The 20,186-nt window shown below is 42.3% G+C and overlaps 1 protein-coding gene across 6 annotated transcripts in view; it reads right to left on the bottom strand.

Moving 5' to 3' along the window:
- The window catches only part of TNFRSF19 (TNF receptor superfamily member 19), a 125,181-nt gene that overhangs the window by 69,585 nt on the left and 35,410 nt on the right, over positions 1-20,186 (bottom strand). For all 6 annotated transcript variants that reach the window (XM_060194705.1, XM_060194706.1, XM_016192770.2 and 3 more), the window contains one exon: positions 14,259-14,344. In XM_060194705.1, the coding sequence (XP_060050688.1) occupies positions 14,259-14,344 (86 nt within the window). The remainder of the gene's footprint in view (positions 1-14,258; positions 14,345-20,186) is intronic.

A 20,186-nucleotide genomic window follows, 5' to 3' on the forward strand; every position in this document is an offset into this window, starting at 1 on the left:
TTTTTTTTTTTTTTTTTTAAATATTTTATTTATTTGTTAATGAGAAACATAGAAGGAGAGAGAAAGAATCAGGCATCACCCTGGTACACGTGCTGCCAGGGATTGAACTCAGGACCTCATGCTTGAGAGTCCAATGCTTTATCTACTGTGCCACCTCCTGGACCGTACCCTTCTTATCCTATGGTTTTGTCAGTGTTTCCTTTTTATAAATAATAATAATTTTTAAAAAAGAATTTCTTGAATGATTGAGCAGTGCTGTGCTCTCTTTCTCTGTCTGACTCTGTGAAAAGTGGAAAAACTGTGCCTTACAGGTAGCTCAGTGGCATCAAACATGTTTTCCCAGCCCCTGAATGTATTCCCTGGAGTTCTATTAAGAAAAAGTCAATCACTTTATAAAGCTCTCATGAATCCTTCAAATAATTCCTCAAGACAGTTAAAACAGCAAATGAAACAGTCAATACACATAATGTCTGAGAAACCTGAACTGGGGTGCAAAATGAACTCCTCCTTGATAGTTGATTTCTAAGTGTTTGTTTATTCACCTGCCAATGCCTCTTCTAACCTTTTGAGTTATCTGACTTTTTTTTTTTTTTTACCAAACAAGATGATATAATCAGACTGCACTTATCGTTTCACATACTTTTCTTAGTTTAAAAGTATTCTTGTTGGCCAACAGGTAGCACAATAGATCTGGAATTGGACTCTAAAGTACAAGGTCCTGAGTTTGATTCTTGGCACTGCACATGCCAGAGTGATGCTCTGGTTTTCCCTCCCATAAAAAAAATTAAAATGCTTAAGCTGGCTTTACTGTGTCCTCAGCTGACTGGGGCAGGAACCTTCTTCCTTTTGTCTGGGCCGACTCTGGTTAGAAATGAGGGCTAAATTAGATATTCAGGTCATAGAAAATTACTGTTGATAAATGTGGATAAAGTATTCCAGACTTTAGAATTCAAGAAAGGTCTGCTATCTTAAACTCCAGGTGGTGGTTCACACTGTAGAGCACACATATCACTATGTATAAAGACCAGAATTCAAGTCTTCAATCCCCGCTTGCAGGGGGGGAAGCTTCAAGAGCAGTGAAGTAGAGCTACAAGTGTCTCTTCTTCTCTCTGTGAGTGTCACCTTCTATTTAAAAGCAAGAAAAACTAGAGGGGTGGTGGAGGTCACTAAGAATGGTGGCACCATGTCTCAGTGATAATAATCCTGGTGATCAAAAAAGATTTCCTCAAATTAAACCCCTCTTGCTTATGTCACTGATAAAAGGTAAGGTCAGACATCAACCCTATATAAAGACAAAGGACCCCAAAAGAACCTCAGTCGATAAGAGAAGGTGACAGTTTCTATTCCTTTCCAGAAGGTGGGTCCATGGAGGAACAAGAACCAGCATCCCAGCTCAAGCCCACAGGAGACTAAATGCTCTGCTGTGGAAAACAGAATAAGTGCCAGCTAAAACTCTGAGAAACTCCACTACAGCAATGGTAAAGAGGGCATTTCTCCATGTCTGTTTATCTTAAGCCTTTACTGAGAAAACACACACACAAACACACACACACACACACACACACACACACACACACAATTAAAGAGGGAATTTCTTCTTATCTTAAGCCTTTACTGAGAACACACACACACACACACACACACACACACACACACACACACACACACACTCCACTCATAAAAACCCACAACTGAATGAAATGGGCTGAGTTTTTTAAGTCTTTAAATAAACTGGACTCTAGGGAGAGTTCATTTAACTTAGTAACGGCGTTTTGCCCGCCCTGGGACTGTTTGATCATGAGTAAATATTTAATCCAGCTCACTGGCTTTCAGTGTCTAAAAGAGGAGGCAGAAAAAGGCCAGGGAAGTTAGATTTATAGCCCACTAGGTAATAATCAACAGCTCAGGGCCCTCCCAGACCAGAGTGTCTATCTCCCAACAGTCACAACACAGAAGAGCTCCTCAAAATTCTGAGACCCTGGGGTGGGGGGTGGGGTTTGCAAGAGATCCCCATCAGACATACTTTCCTTTGCAACTTAAAAAAAAAAAATATATATATATATATATGAAAAAATATATATCTGGAACAAAGCTAATGGCTGACAAATACTTAGAATATTCATAGAGATAAGAATGGATGTGAACACGAGTTTGAGAAACCTTGTTCTTTTTAGGAATGCTTTCTTTCTTTTCTTTAATAAATTTTATTATTACTGTTTTATTTAATCATTTTATTTCATAGGATTGAAAGAAACTGAGAGGGAAGGGGGACCAGGTTCTTTTCTTTTTTAAATTGCTGGGGTTTGGTGCCTGCACAACTCCACTGTTCCTGGTAGCTTTCTCTCTCTCTCTGAGAGATACAGGTAAAAATTGAAAGAGAAGGGAGATAGACAGTCACATACAGCACTGCTTTACTGCAGATGGGGACTTAGGGCTTGAACTCAGGTCATTGTGCATGGTAACATTGTACGAGGGTGCACTACCACTACCTGGTCCCAAAGAATGCTTTTTTTCAGCACTGTTAAAGAAGCCAGGCTTAAGAAAGAAAAGCATTAAGACGTTTGTCTTTCTATTGCAACTACAGCACATTTTCTCCTTTTTTTTGTTTTGTTTTGTTCTGAGATAAAGATAGGGAAGCAAAGAGACAGAAAGAGTTCATACCACAACACTGAAGATTCCTTTAATGTGGTGGGGGCTAGGCTTCAACCTGGGTTGCACACATGACAAAGCAGTGCACTACCTAGGTGAACTATTTTGCTGGCCTAGCAAACTTTTTCTTTGAAGAAGCAAAGACACTTAAACTGCTTAGCTATTACTTCCACATCCTCAGAAAATGAAGCACCTATTAGCATGAACTTTTAGTAACCGTTGTTATCCCTATAAGCAAGTAAAATTAAATAGGGACTACTCAGTTACAATGAAAAGCATCTTCAAATAAATCATAATGGCTTTCTTTCCCTCTATTCATTTGCTGTTGGGGTTATTTCTGAGGCTTCATGGCTATATGATTTCACTGCACTACTCCACCACTAGTGAAGGTGTTGATATGGTGGTCAGGGGCATGAACCCAGGTCCTCAAGCATTACAAAGTGTGTGCTCTGCCATGTGAGCTATTTTCTGCTTGCTCTGTTTTTTTCCTTTAAAAATATCTACTTTAAAAATTTTTAAATTATTTTTTATATTTATTTTCCCTTTTGTTGTCCTTGTTGTTTTTCATTGTTGTTGTAGTTATTATTGTTGCTATTGATGTCATTGTTGTTAGATAGGACAGAGAGAAATGGAGAGAGGAGGGGAAGACAGAGAAGGGGAGAGAAAGATAGACACTTGTAGATCTGCTTCACCACCTGTGAAGTGACTCCCCTGTAGGTGGGGAGGCAGGGGCTTGAACCATGGTCCTTACGCTGGTCCTTGCTCTTTGTGCCACATGCACTTAACCCGCCTGACTCCCAAAAATATCTACTTTAATATATAAATAATATGATGAAAGAGGAAGAAATTCATGAGAGAGAGAGAGAGAGAGAGAGAGAAGACAGAGGACCTGTTAAGCATTTGTAGCACTGGCCAGGGTTAGGATTAAACCAGGAGCTTCAGACATGCAAGTCCTGCACTCTACTAGCTAAGCATGTTTCTGTTTTCTGAGCATGCTCTAGTCCATTGTTTCTGCTTTTCCACTTTAGGAGATGTAATTTGTTCACCCACTCTCACACCAGGACAAGGACAGCACCAAGGAAGCTAGTTGTACAGTAGGTAGAGTAATGCTGTGCTGTCTCTCCTCTTTCCTCACTTTCTATTTCTCCTCTTTCTTTCCAAGATATATAATAAAAGGTGAGCTGGGGAGTCCACCTGGCAATGTCATCCATACTCAAGACCCTCTGTTTACTGCCTGGTAGGTATTTAAAAATATTTCAATGGAGGATTTAACAAATGCTGCTCTTAGTAGAAGGTTCTAGACCACGGATTCTGAAGAATGTCTGGCTGAAGTCTATGTTTTTTTGGTTTCCAAAGGAAGCAATCTTGACTTGATTTCACTTTTTTTTCCTCAAAAAAAAAAAAAAGGGAGTCGGGCAGTAGTGCAGCAGGTTAAGCACAGGTGGTGCAAAGCGCAAGGATCAGCATGGCATAAGGATCCCGGTTCGAGCCCCCGGCTCCCCACCTGCAGGGAAGTCGATTCACAGGCGGTGAAGCGTGTCCGCAGATCTTTCTCTCCCCCTCTCTGTCTTCCCCTCCTCTCTCCATTTCTCTCTGTCCTATCCAACAATGACATCAATAATAACAACAATAGTAACTACAACAATAAAACAAGGGCAACAAAAGGGAATGATAAGTAAATAAATGTTAAAAAAAAAGTATTTCAGAGACAGAAATTGAGTGGGAAGGAGAAGACTTTGGGAGAAGGAGAGACACTGTTCCACTGCTCATAAAGCTCCCTCCTTGCAGAGGGAGAATTGGGGGTTTGAACCTAAGTCCTCATGCATGGTAACATGCACTCAACTGGGTGAGCCACCACCTGGCCCCTGACTTACTAATTCTGAATACTATCCAATAAAACAGCACAACCACCATACAGTATTGACAAAAAGGAGAAGGGCAGGGAAGACAGCACTATGGTTATGCAAAAATACTTTCATGCCCTAGGTTCTAATGTCCTAGGTTCAGTCCCTGAACCTTTTGGTGAAAACAAACAAAATCAAAACAATCAAACCAAGTAAACAAATGAACAGACAGACAAAAGGAAAGGGAAAGAAGGAAAATAAGAGAGACAAGCAGGGAGTTAGTAAAGGCAGCAAGCAAGCAAGCAAGCAAGGAGAAAGACCTAAAAAAGACACCAAAAAGTACCTAATCAAATAGTTTTTACTTATACCTAGACAACCTTCTCACCTACTTCCTATTTAACTTCCCTCAATCATTCTAAAGCTAACCTTGTCAGACAAAATAAGGATTACAAAAGCTGGACAAGGGCAAGAGACTGGCATACTTTAAAGATGACTCAGTCACTATCAGGTCACCCTTTCACCTGGTGCACTAGTCAGGGAGTCCTGGGATTCTGACACAGACATGATGGGCCTAGACCTCTAACAGACCTCTCTCACCACTGTCACTGGTCATCTCCATAAGGAACAACATAATGGACCTCTTTATGGGCCCCTACAGGACCTTGCCCTCAATGTGGATCAACAATGGTAGGGAATATTCCATTCTCTGAAGGGAGGTTGGACAACATATTCTACCACTTGAGGAAGAAGGGTCCTGAAATGAGTGCAGCCTACAGTGTTCCTAGCTGTGACCACAGAATGTGAGCTCTGACCTACAGGGATGGCAAGGTGACATAGGTTCCTATGCTGAGTATGGGCCCCAGATGAAATCAGTAGGGTTTAAAGTTAACAATATTTATATACTTTTTCCATAGTTGGGAGCTACTCTCTTCCCTGATACAGCTTTCTAGTCCTTTCTAGACACCATATCTCCAGACAATACCTTGGGTCCACCTGCATGTTAGCTGTCAGACTCAGGCAAAAACTAGTAAAGTCATGGGCCCCTGAAATATACCTAAAATAGACATACTTACAAGATTTTTTCTAAAACGGAGACCCCCCAAATCTTCATCTGCAATATTCTTGCCTTTAGGTTCATGATTAGTCAACAATTTGTTCTGCTTTATATCTTAACTCTTTTTCAGCCACCAGGTTCCAGATGATGCCATGATGCCAACCAGATTTCTCTGGGCAGGTGACCCCACCAGTGTTTCCTGGATCTCCGCCTCCCTAATAGCCCAGGCCCATTAAGGAAAGAGAGAGACAGGCTGGGAGTATGGATCAAACTGCCAATACCCATGTACAGCAGGGAAGCAATTACAGAAGCCAGACCTTCCACCTTCTGCACCCCACAATGATCCTGGGGTCCATACTCCCAGAGAGATAAAGAATATGGAAGCTTTCATTGGGGGAGGGGTTGGATATGGAGTTCTGGTGGTAGGAATTGTGTGGAAATATACCCCTCTTATCCTATGGTCTTGTCAATATTTCCATTTTATAAATAAATAAAAATGTTAAAAAAAAAAAAAGATAGGGAGAGGCTAAGGTAAAGCAAAAAACTATAGAGAGCTGGATGGGCAGCCAAACACAAAAGGACCTGACATAAACAGGCAAAGTAGTGAGCTGCAGAGAGGCGTGGTCGTCACATGTCATGTCAAGGGAGAAGGCCGGCTTTGGAGTCTGTCTTCTACTAGGCAGCGGCTGTTTCATCTGAGCTGAGCTGCTTTGATCTCACTGTCCTCCTCCTCCCACCCTGACAGCTCTGTTCATCAAGAAAGATTCCGACTGCTGAGATACCTCCTTCAGAAGCTCTCTATTGTTTCCTTTCCATGACTGGTAGGCTCATTGCTACCTAAAAAACCCCATAATGTGGGTTCTAGAAATCCTTAAGAGCCTTGGCTGGAGGACAAGGGATTCCATGCAACCCCCAGGGAATGGAAGGCCTTTCCTGCCCATGGCAGCTTGGAGGACTGAGGACATGCAAATGCACATACTTTTGGAGTCTACCAGTCCCACAACCCAGTCCCCAAGTGATATCAGATTCAGTAAGGGTGCAAGCCCCTGGGTACCGGAGAACACACTGTACAGTCCTCTTAGCCAGTTTAACTGGTTAACATTCAAATATATGTTACAGCCAACAAGTAGCTCACTCCTTCCAGCTCTGCTCCCTCCTCCTTTCAAGAAAACCTAAGAAACCATACAGATACTGATTCCACAGCACTCCCAACACACTTCTATTTTAAAAATATATACATTTATTCATTAACAGGGGAAGGGATCGGGAGAGAGAACACACAAGCATCACACTGGCACATGTGATACCAGGGATTGAACTCATGCTTGAGAGTCCAACACTTTATCTACTGTACCACTTCCAAGGTTACAACTTTCCCTTTGAAATTTGCTTTCTTGGGGCCAGAAAAGGGGGTTGGCAGTAATACATGTATATGAGATCCCTGGATCCAATCTCTGGCAGCACATAAATGTGGTTTCATTTTTTTCAAAGTAAGTATTTACCAGGCAACCTTGCTTTAAAATAATATAGCACTGTATGTTGAGAGGGAAAAAATACTACTTTTAGACATATAAGCATGTTGTGAATATCAACCCACTAAACCATAAAAGAGCAGAAGCTTATACACTGCTGCAATTGAAAGAAAAATATCAACATAAGCATAACGGCAGCCTTAAAGCCCAACTGCAGCAGCATGGCAAGCAGCTTAGCTAGTAGAATGTAGGATGTGCATGTCTGAGGTTCTTGGTTCAATCCTTGATGTCTTGTGTACCACAGTGGTGCTCTGGCTTCCATCTCCCTCTCCCCCCCCCCCTCTCTCTCTCTCCTCTCAATCTTATGAAATAAGTAGAATAAGTCTTAAAATACAACTATACTACAAATACCCATATAGAGCTGTTATGGGGGGAAAGGGGCCAGCATTCATTCCCCCAATATTAAAAAAAAAGTTCATCATGCATTATCTCAACAAAGAACTAAGGAGAGAGCATGATTTTCAGGAATTTCAAATTTTATTTGGAAAAACTGAGAATATCCTGACATGCCAGGACATGAGAGAAAGAGAGAGAGAGAGAGAGTAAAAACACTGAGTTACCACTTACATGATGGTCTGACGGGGGAGAGGGGGTAGCAAGGGGAGAGAGAGAAGCTCACAGATCTAGCTTTTAAAACCCAAGCCCCACCTCCACCTTTCCAAGCCACACCTGTCACCATTCCCATTTTCTGGGTGGTACCCTCTAGCACTTCCTGTCCCTCAACAGATCTAAACTGCAATATCACTGAATTGATGCTTAAAGACCACATGAAAAAGAATAATACCATCAGTGAGAAACTGGATGCAAAATAGTATGGTTAGCAAAATCACATATAGCTTTTAAAAATTCTGTGGTAGACAATAGTTTTCAGTGACTCACTAAGTACAGCAAGCAAGTAGAAAGACCTAAAAAAAGAAAACATATAGTACTTAATCAAATAGTTTCTACTTAGACCTAGATATCCTTCCTACCTACTTATTTCACTTCCCTCAATAACTCTAAGGCTAACCTTGTCAGATAAAGTAAAGACTGCAAAATCTGGATAAGGGCAAGAGACTGGCACACTTCAATGATGGTTCCCTTGTTTATTAACAGGTACCCCCATCATCCAGGGCCCTAGTAGGGAATTCTGGGATTCTCACACAGATATGATGGGCCTAGACCTCTAACAGATCCCTCTCTCTACCATCACTGGCCACCTCCATCAGGAATAGTAGCCACTTGTGAGCCTCTATAGGACCTTGCCCTCAATGTGAAACAACAACTGCTCCATTCTCTGAAGGGAAACTGGGTCAAAATACTCTGCCACCTGAAGAAGACAGGTCCTGAAATGAGTACAGCCTAGAATATGACCATGAAATGTGAGCTCAGACTGACAGGGATATAGAAGTTATGCTCATGTGCTGAATGAATTTGGGCCTCAGATCAGATTGATGGGGTTTACAGTTAATGGTATTTACATACTTTTCCCATATTTGGGAGCTACTCTCTGCCCTGACTCAGTTTTCTAGTCCTATTTCCAACTTTGACACCATCTCCCCAGACAATACCTTTAGCCCACCTGCATGTTAGCTGTTGGGCTCAGGCAAAAATTAGTAAAGTCATGGGCCCCTTGATAGACTAGCTTTTTCCAAATATACTAGCTTTTTCCAAAATGGAGACCCCAAATCTCATCTGCTATATTCTTACCTTTAGGTTCCTAATTACTAAACAATTTGTCCTACTTTCTATATTACTGCTTTTCAGTCAGCAAGTTGCAGATGCTAGCATAATACCAAGCTGACTTCCCTTGGCAGATGACTTCACCAATGTGTCCTAGAACCCCACCTCTCCAGAGCCCTATCCCACTAAGGAAAGACAGGAATAGGCTGGGGGTATGGATCAACCTGTCAATGCCCATGTTAGTGAAGAAGCAATTATAGAAACCAGACCTTCTACCTTCTGTACCCCTTAATGATCTTGGGTCCATACTCCCAGAGGGATAAAGAACAGGAAAGCTTCCAGTGGAGGAAACAGGATGTGGAACTCTAGTGGTGGGAATTGTGTGAACTGTACTCCTCTTATCCAATGGACTTGTCAATCATAATTAAATCAATAAAAAAATGCCAACAAAAAATTCTGTGGTAGAGACAGAAAAAAGACTGGAAAGAAAGCCATCATTTGATTTTGCTCATATGTTCCAATGCTTGGGAATGGATTGCTTACAATGGTCCCCCTCATCTGTCTGATTTCCCTTCCCTCCCTTCCTTCCTCCTCTCTTTCTTCCTCCTTTTCTCTCTTTTGTTCCTTCTCTCTTACTCATTCATTTATTTTTCTTACATTTGAGGCTTTCCTGTTCAAGTCTGACTTTTTAAAGATAGAGACAGAGGCAAACAGAGCAAATTTCCAGAGCAATGAAGCTTCCTCTAGTGTGGTGGGGGTTGCGCAGGTAATAAAGCAGTGCACTATTCAAGTGAGCTATTTTGCTGTCCTTGCCCCCCCCCCCCAACTTTTGTCTTCTACTAAGCTGTTAACATCATCTAAAATAGTTCCAGGTCCTAGGGACTCCTACTTTCCTTCTCCCACACAGGGATTTATCTGAGCCCTTATCAGCTGGGCACTAGGTGGCCTGTTTTACAAAGCCCCCAAGAACAAAGCAAACACCTAGAGTAAACACACTTAAATAAAACTGCACTGTGAGAACAGGTTTAGGTTGTATTTTTTTTTCCCCAAACCATTTGTTCCACCCACAGGACCTACTCTAAATACAGTCCACATTGCTTTTCTTATCAGGCCCAGGGCAAGTTTGAGCTCTTCTCAAATTCTTGTATATTTCTCTCTCTCTCTCTGTCTCTTTATCATTAGTGTTATCTCTGAGATTTCATTGATGCACCACTCCACCACTTTGGCAGATTTATTTTTTATAGAGGGAGAGACAGAGAGAGGAGAGACACCACTATTCTACCACCCATGAAGCTTCCCCTGTGTAGGTTTTCCATGTGGTGGCTGAGGCCTTGAACCCAGGCCCTTGTGCATGATTCTACTGGGTGAGTTATTTCCTGGCTCTCTCCTCTTTACTGTTCTGTAAGGGTGCAAGTTATCAGGAAGTGAAAACATATGGAGAAGTGATGCGTGACCAATAGGCAGGTACCTCTTATTCACCTATGAGTGATGGCACTAGCTATCAATCAGGTCCATGCTCCATGGCCTCCCAGATCTTCTGACAGATCTTAGGGACAAACAGGGAGACTGTATGAGAACAGATAACACTCACACATACACCACTGACTTTTGGGGGGATGGGAAGCTTCATATCCATACTTGTTGGGCAGGAGGCATGAGACTTTAGGTAGAGGAAGGGAAGGGGAGAGGAGAGGAGGAGAGGAGAGAGGAGGGGAGGGGAGAGGAGGGGAGGGGAGAGAAGAGGAGAGCACTAGGGTCTCTCCATGCTGGTGTTCTGGTCATCCCAGTGGCTAGACACCCCAATTCACTGCAGTCCTGTCTGACTTCATCATCTTATTTGACAGGGAAAGAAGCAAAACCCCCAGAGCTAAGTCATTTGCCCAAATTGCACCATCCACAGATACAGTGGACAAGAAGTGGCCACTTGGAGAGTGGACAGAAATGCAGGAGGTGTGGAAGCCATTCTGGGTCCAAGAGATGCTATTTTGTTAAAATACTTTTAAAATTTATTAATTTTATTTGATAAGGGAGAAATTAATGGGAAGGGAGGGGTAGAGAGAGATGTGTGTGTGTGTGTGTGTGTGTGTGTGTGTGTGTGTGTGTGTGTGTGTGTATGCAAGTCACGTGAACTATTTCATCAGCCCCCCTATCGCTTTCATGTCATTATGTTCTGAGGATGCCTGGATCCTTCTAGAACTGAAGTTGAGCATGTATCACAATTTGCATGGATGTGTGTAGATCTGAATCTTATTCAACACTGAGTTGTCACCTGACAACTCCCCACACTACCATAAGCTCCTACAAGAGAAGGGTTGGGCTCTATCTGCTTCCTACTATGTGGCTGCCATCCAGTCAGCATTAGAAGTTTACTAAATAGGTAAATGAATGAGGCTAAATAAATGAAAGGACAGTAGTCTTTATTGAGACCCAATGTGTAGTCTCATTCAGAAGTCTTCCAAGGGAAGGACTGGCAGACAGATCAGAGCAGTGCATCAGCTAGGAAGGAAAACTAGTAGATGGACACAGGGTCTTGCAGGTCTTCCTGCTGATGGAGGAATAGCACTCTAATGGGCCACTCCTGGGACCTGGGAAGTTTTAGCCTCTCTAACTACCACATGTATCCTGTAAGAACCCCATTCTGCTCCATTACTCAAATGGCATCTCTTCCTGAGAGCTGAAGTCTATCTATCACAGCAATTCTGAAGAAGCAGCTCTCTGCAGGTGAACTGAGAAGCCAAAAGCAAGGAAACAAAACCACCTATCCAAAGGTATTTCTGTATACCTATAAGTATACACCTCACAGACAGAAACACCTCTTCTCTGTACACAGAAACACCATGTGTAATTGTTGGTATGCTTCTAAATTCTGCTTCTAAGACCCCTTCTGTTGCATTGCTTGACATTGTAGTCTATTTACATAATCACTGTTTTACCTGGGTCCCGCCCTGCCTGCAGGGTATTGGTTTAATCTCCACTGGTTAGATGGAAGCTTTCTATGTTCTGTTCGAGAGCTCTTTTTTTGCTCCGCCCCCTCCTAGTCATTTCCTTTCCCTTACCACTTCCCGTGAAGAGATGCATAAAAGGTGATGTATCTGATTAATAAACGAGATACTGCTTCCCAGCTCAGCCATGAGTCCCTGGTCATCTGTCTCCCGCCCGCGAAGCTAGACCGGCATGTAATAGCCCAGACTTGAAAGCAACCTGGATACCCAACAAAAATTAGTGGCTAAGAAAGTGGTGGTATACAAACACAATGGAATACTATTCAGCTGTTAAAAGGATGAAGTCATCTCCTTTGCCTCATCTTGGATGGAGCTTGAAGGGATCATAATAAATGAGATAAGCCAAAAAGAGAAAGATGAAAACCAGGTGCTCTCACTCATAGACAGAATTTAAGAAACAAGGGCAGAAAGGGAAAACACAAAGTGAAACTCAACTGGGTGTGGTGTACTGCACTAAACAAAAAACCCTGGGAAAAGAGGGTAGGGAGGAGGCTTGGAGTGAGCTTTGGGGTTCTGGTGCATATGGTAGAAAAGGACCTACACTGGGGCTAAGAATATTCTGCAGACACATTATCACAGGGAGATGAGAAACTATCTATGTGTCAACAACTGTCCTATAAACCATTACCCTCTCCCAATAAAATTATAAATAAAAAACCAAATAATTTTATTCTAAAAAATGTTATGAGCTGGGGAGAGAGCATAATGGTTAAAATAAAATTTAAAAAGGCAGCTTTACTTAACTTGATGCTTCAGATCTAAACTAGGTTACATTAATAAAAACCCACTAATTTTTTCATTTATTTAGTTAGTTAGAAGTTATCTTTACCAGCGTACTGCTCAGCTCTGGCTTACAGTGGTGCTGGGGAGTGAACCTGGGACCTTGGGACCCTCAGGCACAATAATTTTTTTACATCTCCATTATGCTATCTCCTTAATAAATTAAAGGGGACAGTGTGTGTGTGTGTGTGTGTGTGTGTGTGTGTGTGTGTGTGTGTGTGTGTGTGCGCGCGTGCACGCATTAACAGGGTAGAAGGTATGCTAGGACTTCCCAACTCCAAACTGGGCAATCTCGATGTCTTTGCTGAATCTTTTGATGGTAGTTTGGAGAGAAGTATGGTGGGGGGACTTGCCTTCTGGGCAAAATGAAGGCTGAGCTGGCTCTGAATCAAGACTGGGTCCCAGCCCCATTTTAACTGGCAAGAGGGAGTGTCCTTTTACGGGTTAGGTAGCATGAAAGGGTTTTTTGAGAATATCCTCTGTGCCAGATTTTTGGAATTTTCACTAAATGGCAAACATTAAAAGCAAACAATACAAGACAAAAGAAACATGTAGTAGATCCTGTCAGCCCACAGCAGACAGACCAGGAAGATTGGTTTTTCCTTTCTGTAGCATCTGGGCCTGGAGCATGAGTAGTCTCCTTACTTCCTGGCCAACTTTGTCATTTTTTTTTTATTTCAGATACAGAGAGAGGCTCATAGAGGACAAAAACCAGTTTTTCTCACCTAAACTTGCTTCTCTGCATGGAGTGCTTTGACTCTTCTCATTTATTTGTGCAACCAGAAAAATCAGGGAGTGAAAAAACAAACAAAACAAAAGGAAATGAAACAATGAGCTAAGATTCCATCTCAGCATTCATTAATTAGGAGAGCTGACACACTAGGGGTCATTCTAGAATAACAAAGCAGCCACATGACAATATCCAAGGATTAAGAAAGGGAAGTGTATATAGCAACTTATTATACCCACAACTAAAGTTCCTGTGCCCTCCCCCACCTCCAGTTACTATCATTTTCATAAAATCTGAGAGTGTGGTTACTATTTTTTTTTTTTTTTACTAATTCATTTGCTATAGTTGTCTATATTCCACATGAGGGAAACCATCCTGCAGTTGCTTTTACTTCTTATTGAACTGAGCACAATCACCTCCAGTTGCATCCATTTCATCCTGAATACAATATCATCTTTATTTTTTTAACAGTCTGTCTCTAGCACACACACACACACACACACACACACACACACACACACACAGGCAAATAAAACTCTTATTGGATTGGTGTGTTTTTTTGTTCCAAATTTTTGCATACATGTTTGTATTTGAAAATTCATATATGTAAATAACGATATACATATCTGCAGGAATAAAAAAAAAAGAAGAGAAGAGAAAAGGAAAGAAAGGAAAGCACAGGGACTCCTGGGCCCACAGCACAAAGACACTGTGCATCACATCCTGGGCCCCTCAGCTCACTGAAGAAGCCTGTGCCATAGATCTAGAATGAAAGACAGGATGGCATCAGAAAAGCACCTGTGCTTTCTTTTGAGGTTCAAATCAATGGCCATGCCTCCCTGACCCAGGCACACAACAAAAGGGCTTTCTGTCCCAGCGGAAGTCTGAGCAAAGAGCACATACTATAAGCCCCACAGGGGAGAGAGGTCTGGCTCCACTTGTCAAGTGAAAAGAAGGTTCTGGAAAAGGGCCAGGCAGCCTTGTGCTGTGTGTGTGCTCACTCACAAAGTGGCTCATAAGGCGGTGGGGGGTCTCCACATGGTACACATTCCATGTCTTGAAAGCCAACGAGCTTTGTCTTCCTATAAAATCTAGAAGAGAAAGAGAGGGATACTCTTCATTAGCTCTTCCATCTCATAACTGAGGCATAAAGATCCATGTTTTTAGAAATGATTGGGAGTCTTCATTACCAACTCAGCCATTTAGCAAAAAAAAAGGTAAGGCCCGAGCATGACTGTGTCTTAGACAGATGCATCCTCAACAATTGCTTCTAGTAAATGGGGAATACCTGAAAATGTCATGTCCACTGAACATACCTTTGTAGAAAATGAAACCCTACTCTCTATACTGAGTTATGCGGTATGATGAGGAAACATGAAGCCACCGGTCTCTGGCATCTTTAAGGCAACTGATGAAACAAAATTCCTATAGGAAAGCAGAGCACTGTGGCTGGTGAGATAGTTCACTTGGATGGTGTGGTGCTTTGTCCCCCATCCCCACATGCGGGGGGGAAGCTTCACCAGTGGTGAAATAATAGTACAGGTGTCTCTTTCCCTCTCTACCTTCCCCTTCCACTTCAATTTTTTTCTCTGTCAAGAAATAAATGATGTAATATCTAAAAAGAAAGAAGTGGGGAGAAAGAGAGTACCGGTTTTTGACCTTTGGAATTTGGAGAGGAAAAAAATACCATCAAACAAACAAACATAATAAGAGCAATGGAGAAATGCAGTGAGATAATCCTACAATCTTGCTTTGGGGAACCTCTTTGTAGGCAGGACAAGAAACCCAGATATCAAAATGGAAAAAACTGAGAGACTAACAGCTTCCACCACATCACATGGAAAAAAAAAAAAGACATCCACAACTGAACTTGAATAGACACTGATGGACCCCTGAGACAATGTCAAAATGCAGTGTGGCTTCAAGAAAAGACATTTACTCAAATAAACAAAGCATCCTTGGCAGAGTTAATGGACAAAATAAAACTGAAAATAGTTCTCGTCATATTACTGTCTACAGTAAAATGAAAACTCATTCTGATGAGCGTCAACATTGTGATTGAAAACCAGGCAAAGAACATTCACTCCCCAAAGATTACTCCACAGCTTTCAAACCAAATAGTAAAAGCAAAAAAGTATAATGTAGTTATTTTTCCCAAAAAAATTCATATTGAAATATGTAGCCTTTGTACTAATCAGGGTCTGTCAACTGCAATAAAATGATGCCATTATTAATTAGAAAACTGACAAGGTGAGCCTGGGAGGCAGCAGAGTGGCAAAAGCGTTGGTCTCTCATGCGTGAGATCCGGAGTGTGATCCCTGGTATCACATGTGCCAGAGAAATGCTCTGGTTCTCTCATAAATAAATCTAGGGGCTGGGTGGTGGCACACCAAGTTGAGCACATACATAACCATGTGCAAAGACCTACTTCAAGATCCTGGTCCCCACCTGCAGTGGGGAAGTTTCATGAGTGGTGAAGCAGTACTGCAGATGTTTCTCTTTTCCTCCCTATCTCCTCTTCCTTTATTAAATTTCTCTTTGTAAATAAAAATAAATAAAATATTTAAAATAAATAAGTAAATCTCTTAAAAGAAATAAAGGAAAAAAAACTAGAGGGGGGCAGGCAGTGGTGGACCTGGTGGCACAAACACATTACTATGTACAAAGAATCCAGGTTCAAATTCTCAGCCCCCACCTAAAGAAGGGAGGGTTCATGAGTGGTGGAGCTGTGCTGCTGCAGGTCTCTCTCTCTCTGAATATCTTCCCCTTCTTGTTCAGTCTCTCTCTCTCCACAGTAAACAAATAAATGAATAAAATAAAGACAAACTAGTTGGGGGCCGGGTGGTGGTGCACCTGGTTGAACGCACAAGTTACAGTGCACAAGGACCCGGGTTTGAGCCCCTGGTCTCCTTCTGCAGGGGGAAAGCTTCACAAGTGGTGAAGCAGGGCTTCAGGTGTCTGTCTCTCTCCCTCTCTATCTCCCCCTTCCCTCTCAACTTCTGGCCTTCTTTACTATCTAATAAACAAAGATAATGATAATATAAAAAGCAGGAACTATAAAGTAGGAATAGAGCAGACAAAAATAGAGACTTTAGTGTGGAGCCTCCCCCCCTCCCCCAAGCCTCCAGCTTCTTCCTTGGGCTCCATGGCCCCACTTGCTTTCTGCTAAGGAAGCCTGGGGAAGTTGAGAGGGAAGGAGGAGATAGAGAGGGAGACAGAGACACCTGCAGTCCTGCTTCACCACTTGTGAAGCTTTCCCTCTGTAGGTGGGTATCAGGGGCTCGAACCTGGGTCCTTGTACATTGTAAGTTGTGTGTTCAACCAGTGTACTACCACCTGCCCCCTGGTTCCCATTTGTTAAATATCTTGTTTAGCTTTCCATCTCACTGTCTTTCAGCTACCAAGCTGCAAAGGCTACTATGATTCTATCCTTACTTCTCTGTGCAGATGACCCCACCAATGCTTCCTGGAACTTCACTTCTCCAGAGCCCTACCCCATAGGGAGAGGTATGGACTGGGGGAATGGATCAACCTATCAATGTCCACGTCTGGTAGAGAAGCAGTTATACAAGCCAGATCTCCCACCTTCTGCACTCCAAAAAGAATTTTGGTCCATACTCCCAGAAGGGTAAATGATAGGGGAAGTAAATCTGAGGGCTGTGGACCCTCATTCCACTAGGACCCAAAGTCACCAGGAATCCTGTTTTTTTTTTTTTTAATCAAAATGAAAAGGAAATGAATCTAGAAAACACAAGAGGAAGCCAAGCTCTTATTCTCTTATCTGAGAAAGAAGAGGGAAAAAAGGACAAACACCCAGATGTAGTAATAGGTGCAGCAGTGACTTAGGACCCTTGAAAGAAAAATGGAAAAAACTATATATATTTATGGAATCAGCCAGTACCAGTGACCTTGAGAGAACTACTGCAGTTTCCAATGGAGGGAATGGGACACAAAACTCTGGTGGTGGAAACTGTATGGAATTATACCCTTACTATCTGGCAAGTTTGTAAGTCAATATTAAATCACTAATTAAAAAATGTAACATGCAAAATGGACGCTGGCCTCCAGTAACAGAAATCAGCCACATGTCACTTACATATGCAGTGCATTCTGCGAGGTTTTGCATGTACTGTAATCTTTTTATTTAAATTACTTTAATTGGTTTTATCACTTTATTGGGAGGTCAGTGGCTTATATTACAGTAGATACATGGGTACAGTTTCCCATTTGCCCATGATAGGTGTCTACAGAACACTCTCACCTCCAACTGAGGACCTTTCTCACCATCAGGTACTAGGACCTCAAAGCCTCTCCACCCCCTTTCTGCCCTCCTCCCCTAGAGTCCTTTCCTTTGGTGCAACACACCACATCCAGTCCCAGTTTCACTTCACCCTACAGGATGTTCTCACTCATAGGTAGAACTCACTTCATTTTATTTTGCCACTAGGATTACTACTGGAGCTCGGTGCCTACATGACGACTCAACTGCTCCCCATGGCTTTTACTCCTTTTTAAATTTTCACTTCTTCTATTTGATAGAAGAGAGAAAAATTGAAAGGGAAAGAGGAAAAAGAGGGATAGATAAAAACAAAAACACTTGTAGTCATGCTTCACTACTCATGTGGGGACAAGGGGCTTGAGCCCCAGTCCCTGAACATGGTGACTCAGTTGGGTGCATCACTGTCCTGCCTTTGTCCATTTTAATCTTAATCCCTTGAACAATCTGGCAGGTTAGCATTGTTCTTAGATGACAATTGTTTCAGATGACAGGTTTACAGGGGAGAAGGGCTGTCAGAGTAATTAAGTGCTTGGTCTGAAGTCATGGTAGATATTCAGGAAAAGGAAGTAGCTTCCTTTAATCACAGAGTATTACCTGTACCAAAGGCAGCAGTGGCGCCAGAAACACAGACACCAACTTCATGGTTCCTGCCCACTTCATTTTTTTTTTTTCTGGAAGCTACAGGCAATCTTATTTCATCTCCACTTCATCTATCTGTCTGCAGAGTGGGCTTCAACTATTTGCCTTGTTCATATAAATATATTACAGCACGAAAAGAAAAGAAAGGGGGAGAGAGAGAGAGAAAGGAGGAAAGAAAAATAAAGGGAAAAGAAAAAAGGAGGAAAGAAAGAAGGAAGAGAGAAAGAGGAGAGGTAGAGAGACAGTAAGAGAGAGAGAGAGAGAGAGAGAGAGAGAGAAAGGTAGATCTGGGTAGAGAATAATGGTATTCAAAAAATCAAAATGAGCCACCAACAGTCTCAGGTTCAATCCCCAGCACCACCATAAGGCAGAGCTGGGGAGGAAGGAAGTGTTCTGGGGAAGAAGGAAGGAAGGGAGGGAGGAAGAAAGGAGGGAGGGAGGGGAAGGAGAAAGAAAAAAAGTTTGAGGGAGTTGGCTACGGTAGCACAGCGGGTTAAGCGCACATGGCACAAAGCACAAGGAACAGCCTAAGAATCCTGGTTCGAGCCCCTGGATTCCCACCTGCAGGGGAGTTGCTTCACAGGCGGTGAAGCAGGCCTGCAGGTGTCTTTCTCTCCCCCACTCTGTCTTCCCTTCCTCTCTCCATTTCTCTCTGTCCTATCTAACAACAACGACATCAATAATAACAACAACAATAATAACTGCAACAATGAAAAAACAAGGGCAACAAAAAGGAAAATAAATATAAAAAATCATTTAAAAAATTTAAAAGTTTGAAGAAATATTTATTTATTTATTTATTTATGAAAGAGAGAGAGCATCATTCTGGCACATGCAATGTCAGGAACTGAACCTAGAGCTCATGCTTTTTTAAGTCCAGCACTCTTACCACTGAACCACCTTCTGGACTGGTAATCAAGCACTTTGAAATCACCCTGGAAGATGGGGGTAAAAGTCATTGTGTAATTACTGCTTCCCTCACACATTCATGCCAGCTTAATGAGGGTGTAATTTTAAACTAATCATATAAATAAACTAAAAAACATCATTCAGATGTTTACCACCTATGACTTTTCCGCACCCTGGCATGTATTGAGAGAATAAACAAACACACTACAAGCTAAAGCAGTGGGCTCCGGTGACAATGGATAGGGTGAGGCATGAGGAAGTAAAGGGGTGAGAGGTTCCAGGGAGGTCTTCACTGCTCACACACTGCAGCAACCCCTCTCTTTGAAAACCTAAGCCCCTAAGTCCCCCACTCTCTCTGGGAACTGCCTATCCAAGTCCTGTCTCTCTTGTGAGCCTTCTTGTAGCCCCAACCTCCCATAAAAGCCATTCTTTTATCAGAAGCACAAAGAAAGGGCTGGGGGTGGTATACCTGGTAGAGCAGATGTGTTACCATGAGCAAGGGCCCAGGTCCCAGCTCCTATTCCCTGCCTGGAGGAGGGAAGCTTCATGAGTGGTGGAGCAGTGTTGCAAGTGCCTATTTTTCTCCTTCTCTCTGTTTCTATCTGTCTCTATCCAATAAGGAAAATATTTTACGAAAGAGAGATAAAGAAGGAGGAGGAGGTGGAGGAGGAAGAGGAGGAGGAGGAGAAGGAGGAGGAGGATTCTGTCTCCCAAGTAACTGTTTTTTTCTGGCCTATATGTCATATAACTAACTACTTGGAAGAAACCAGCCTCTGTATTTCACCTTCTAGGGTCTGTCACTCTGTCTGGATCAGCTATGGTTCCTGTCCAACCAGGAAGGGCATAGGCTCATTCTCATGGTGGACATTATTAGAGGAAGTCTGTATTGTCTAATACCTCCCCACTTCTGTCCACCCCTCAGGGACTTTCTTACTGCAATACTTTCCCCTTCACCTGCTTTATTTTTTATTTTTTTATTTTTTTACTTCTTTTTTTAGCAAATTTATTTATTTGATAGGAAACAGAGAAATTGAGAGGGGAAGGGGAGATAGAGAAGGAGAGACAGAGAGAAAGAGATAAGAGAGATACCTACAGTACTGCTTCAC

The sequence above is a fragment of the Erinaceus europaeus genome, chromosome 7 (genome assembly GCF_950295315.1).
Source record: "Erinaceus europaeus chromosome 7, mEriEur2.1, whole genome shotgun sequence".
NCBI lineage: Eukaryota > Metazoa > Chordata > Mammalia > Eulipotyphla > Erinaceidae > Erinaceus > Erinaceus europaeus.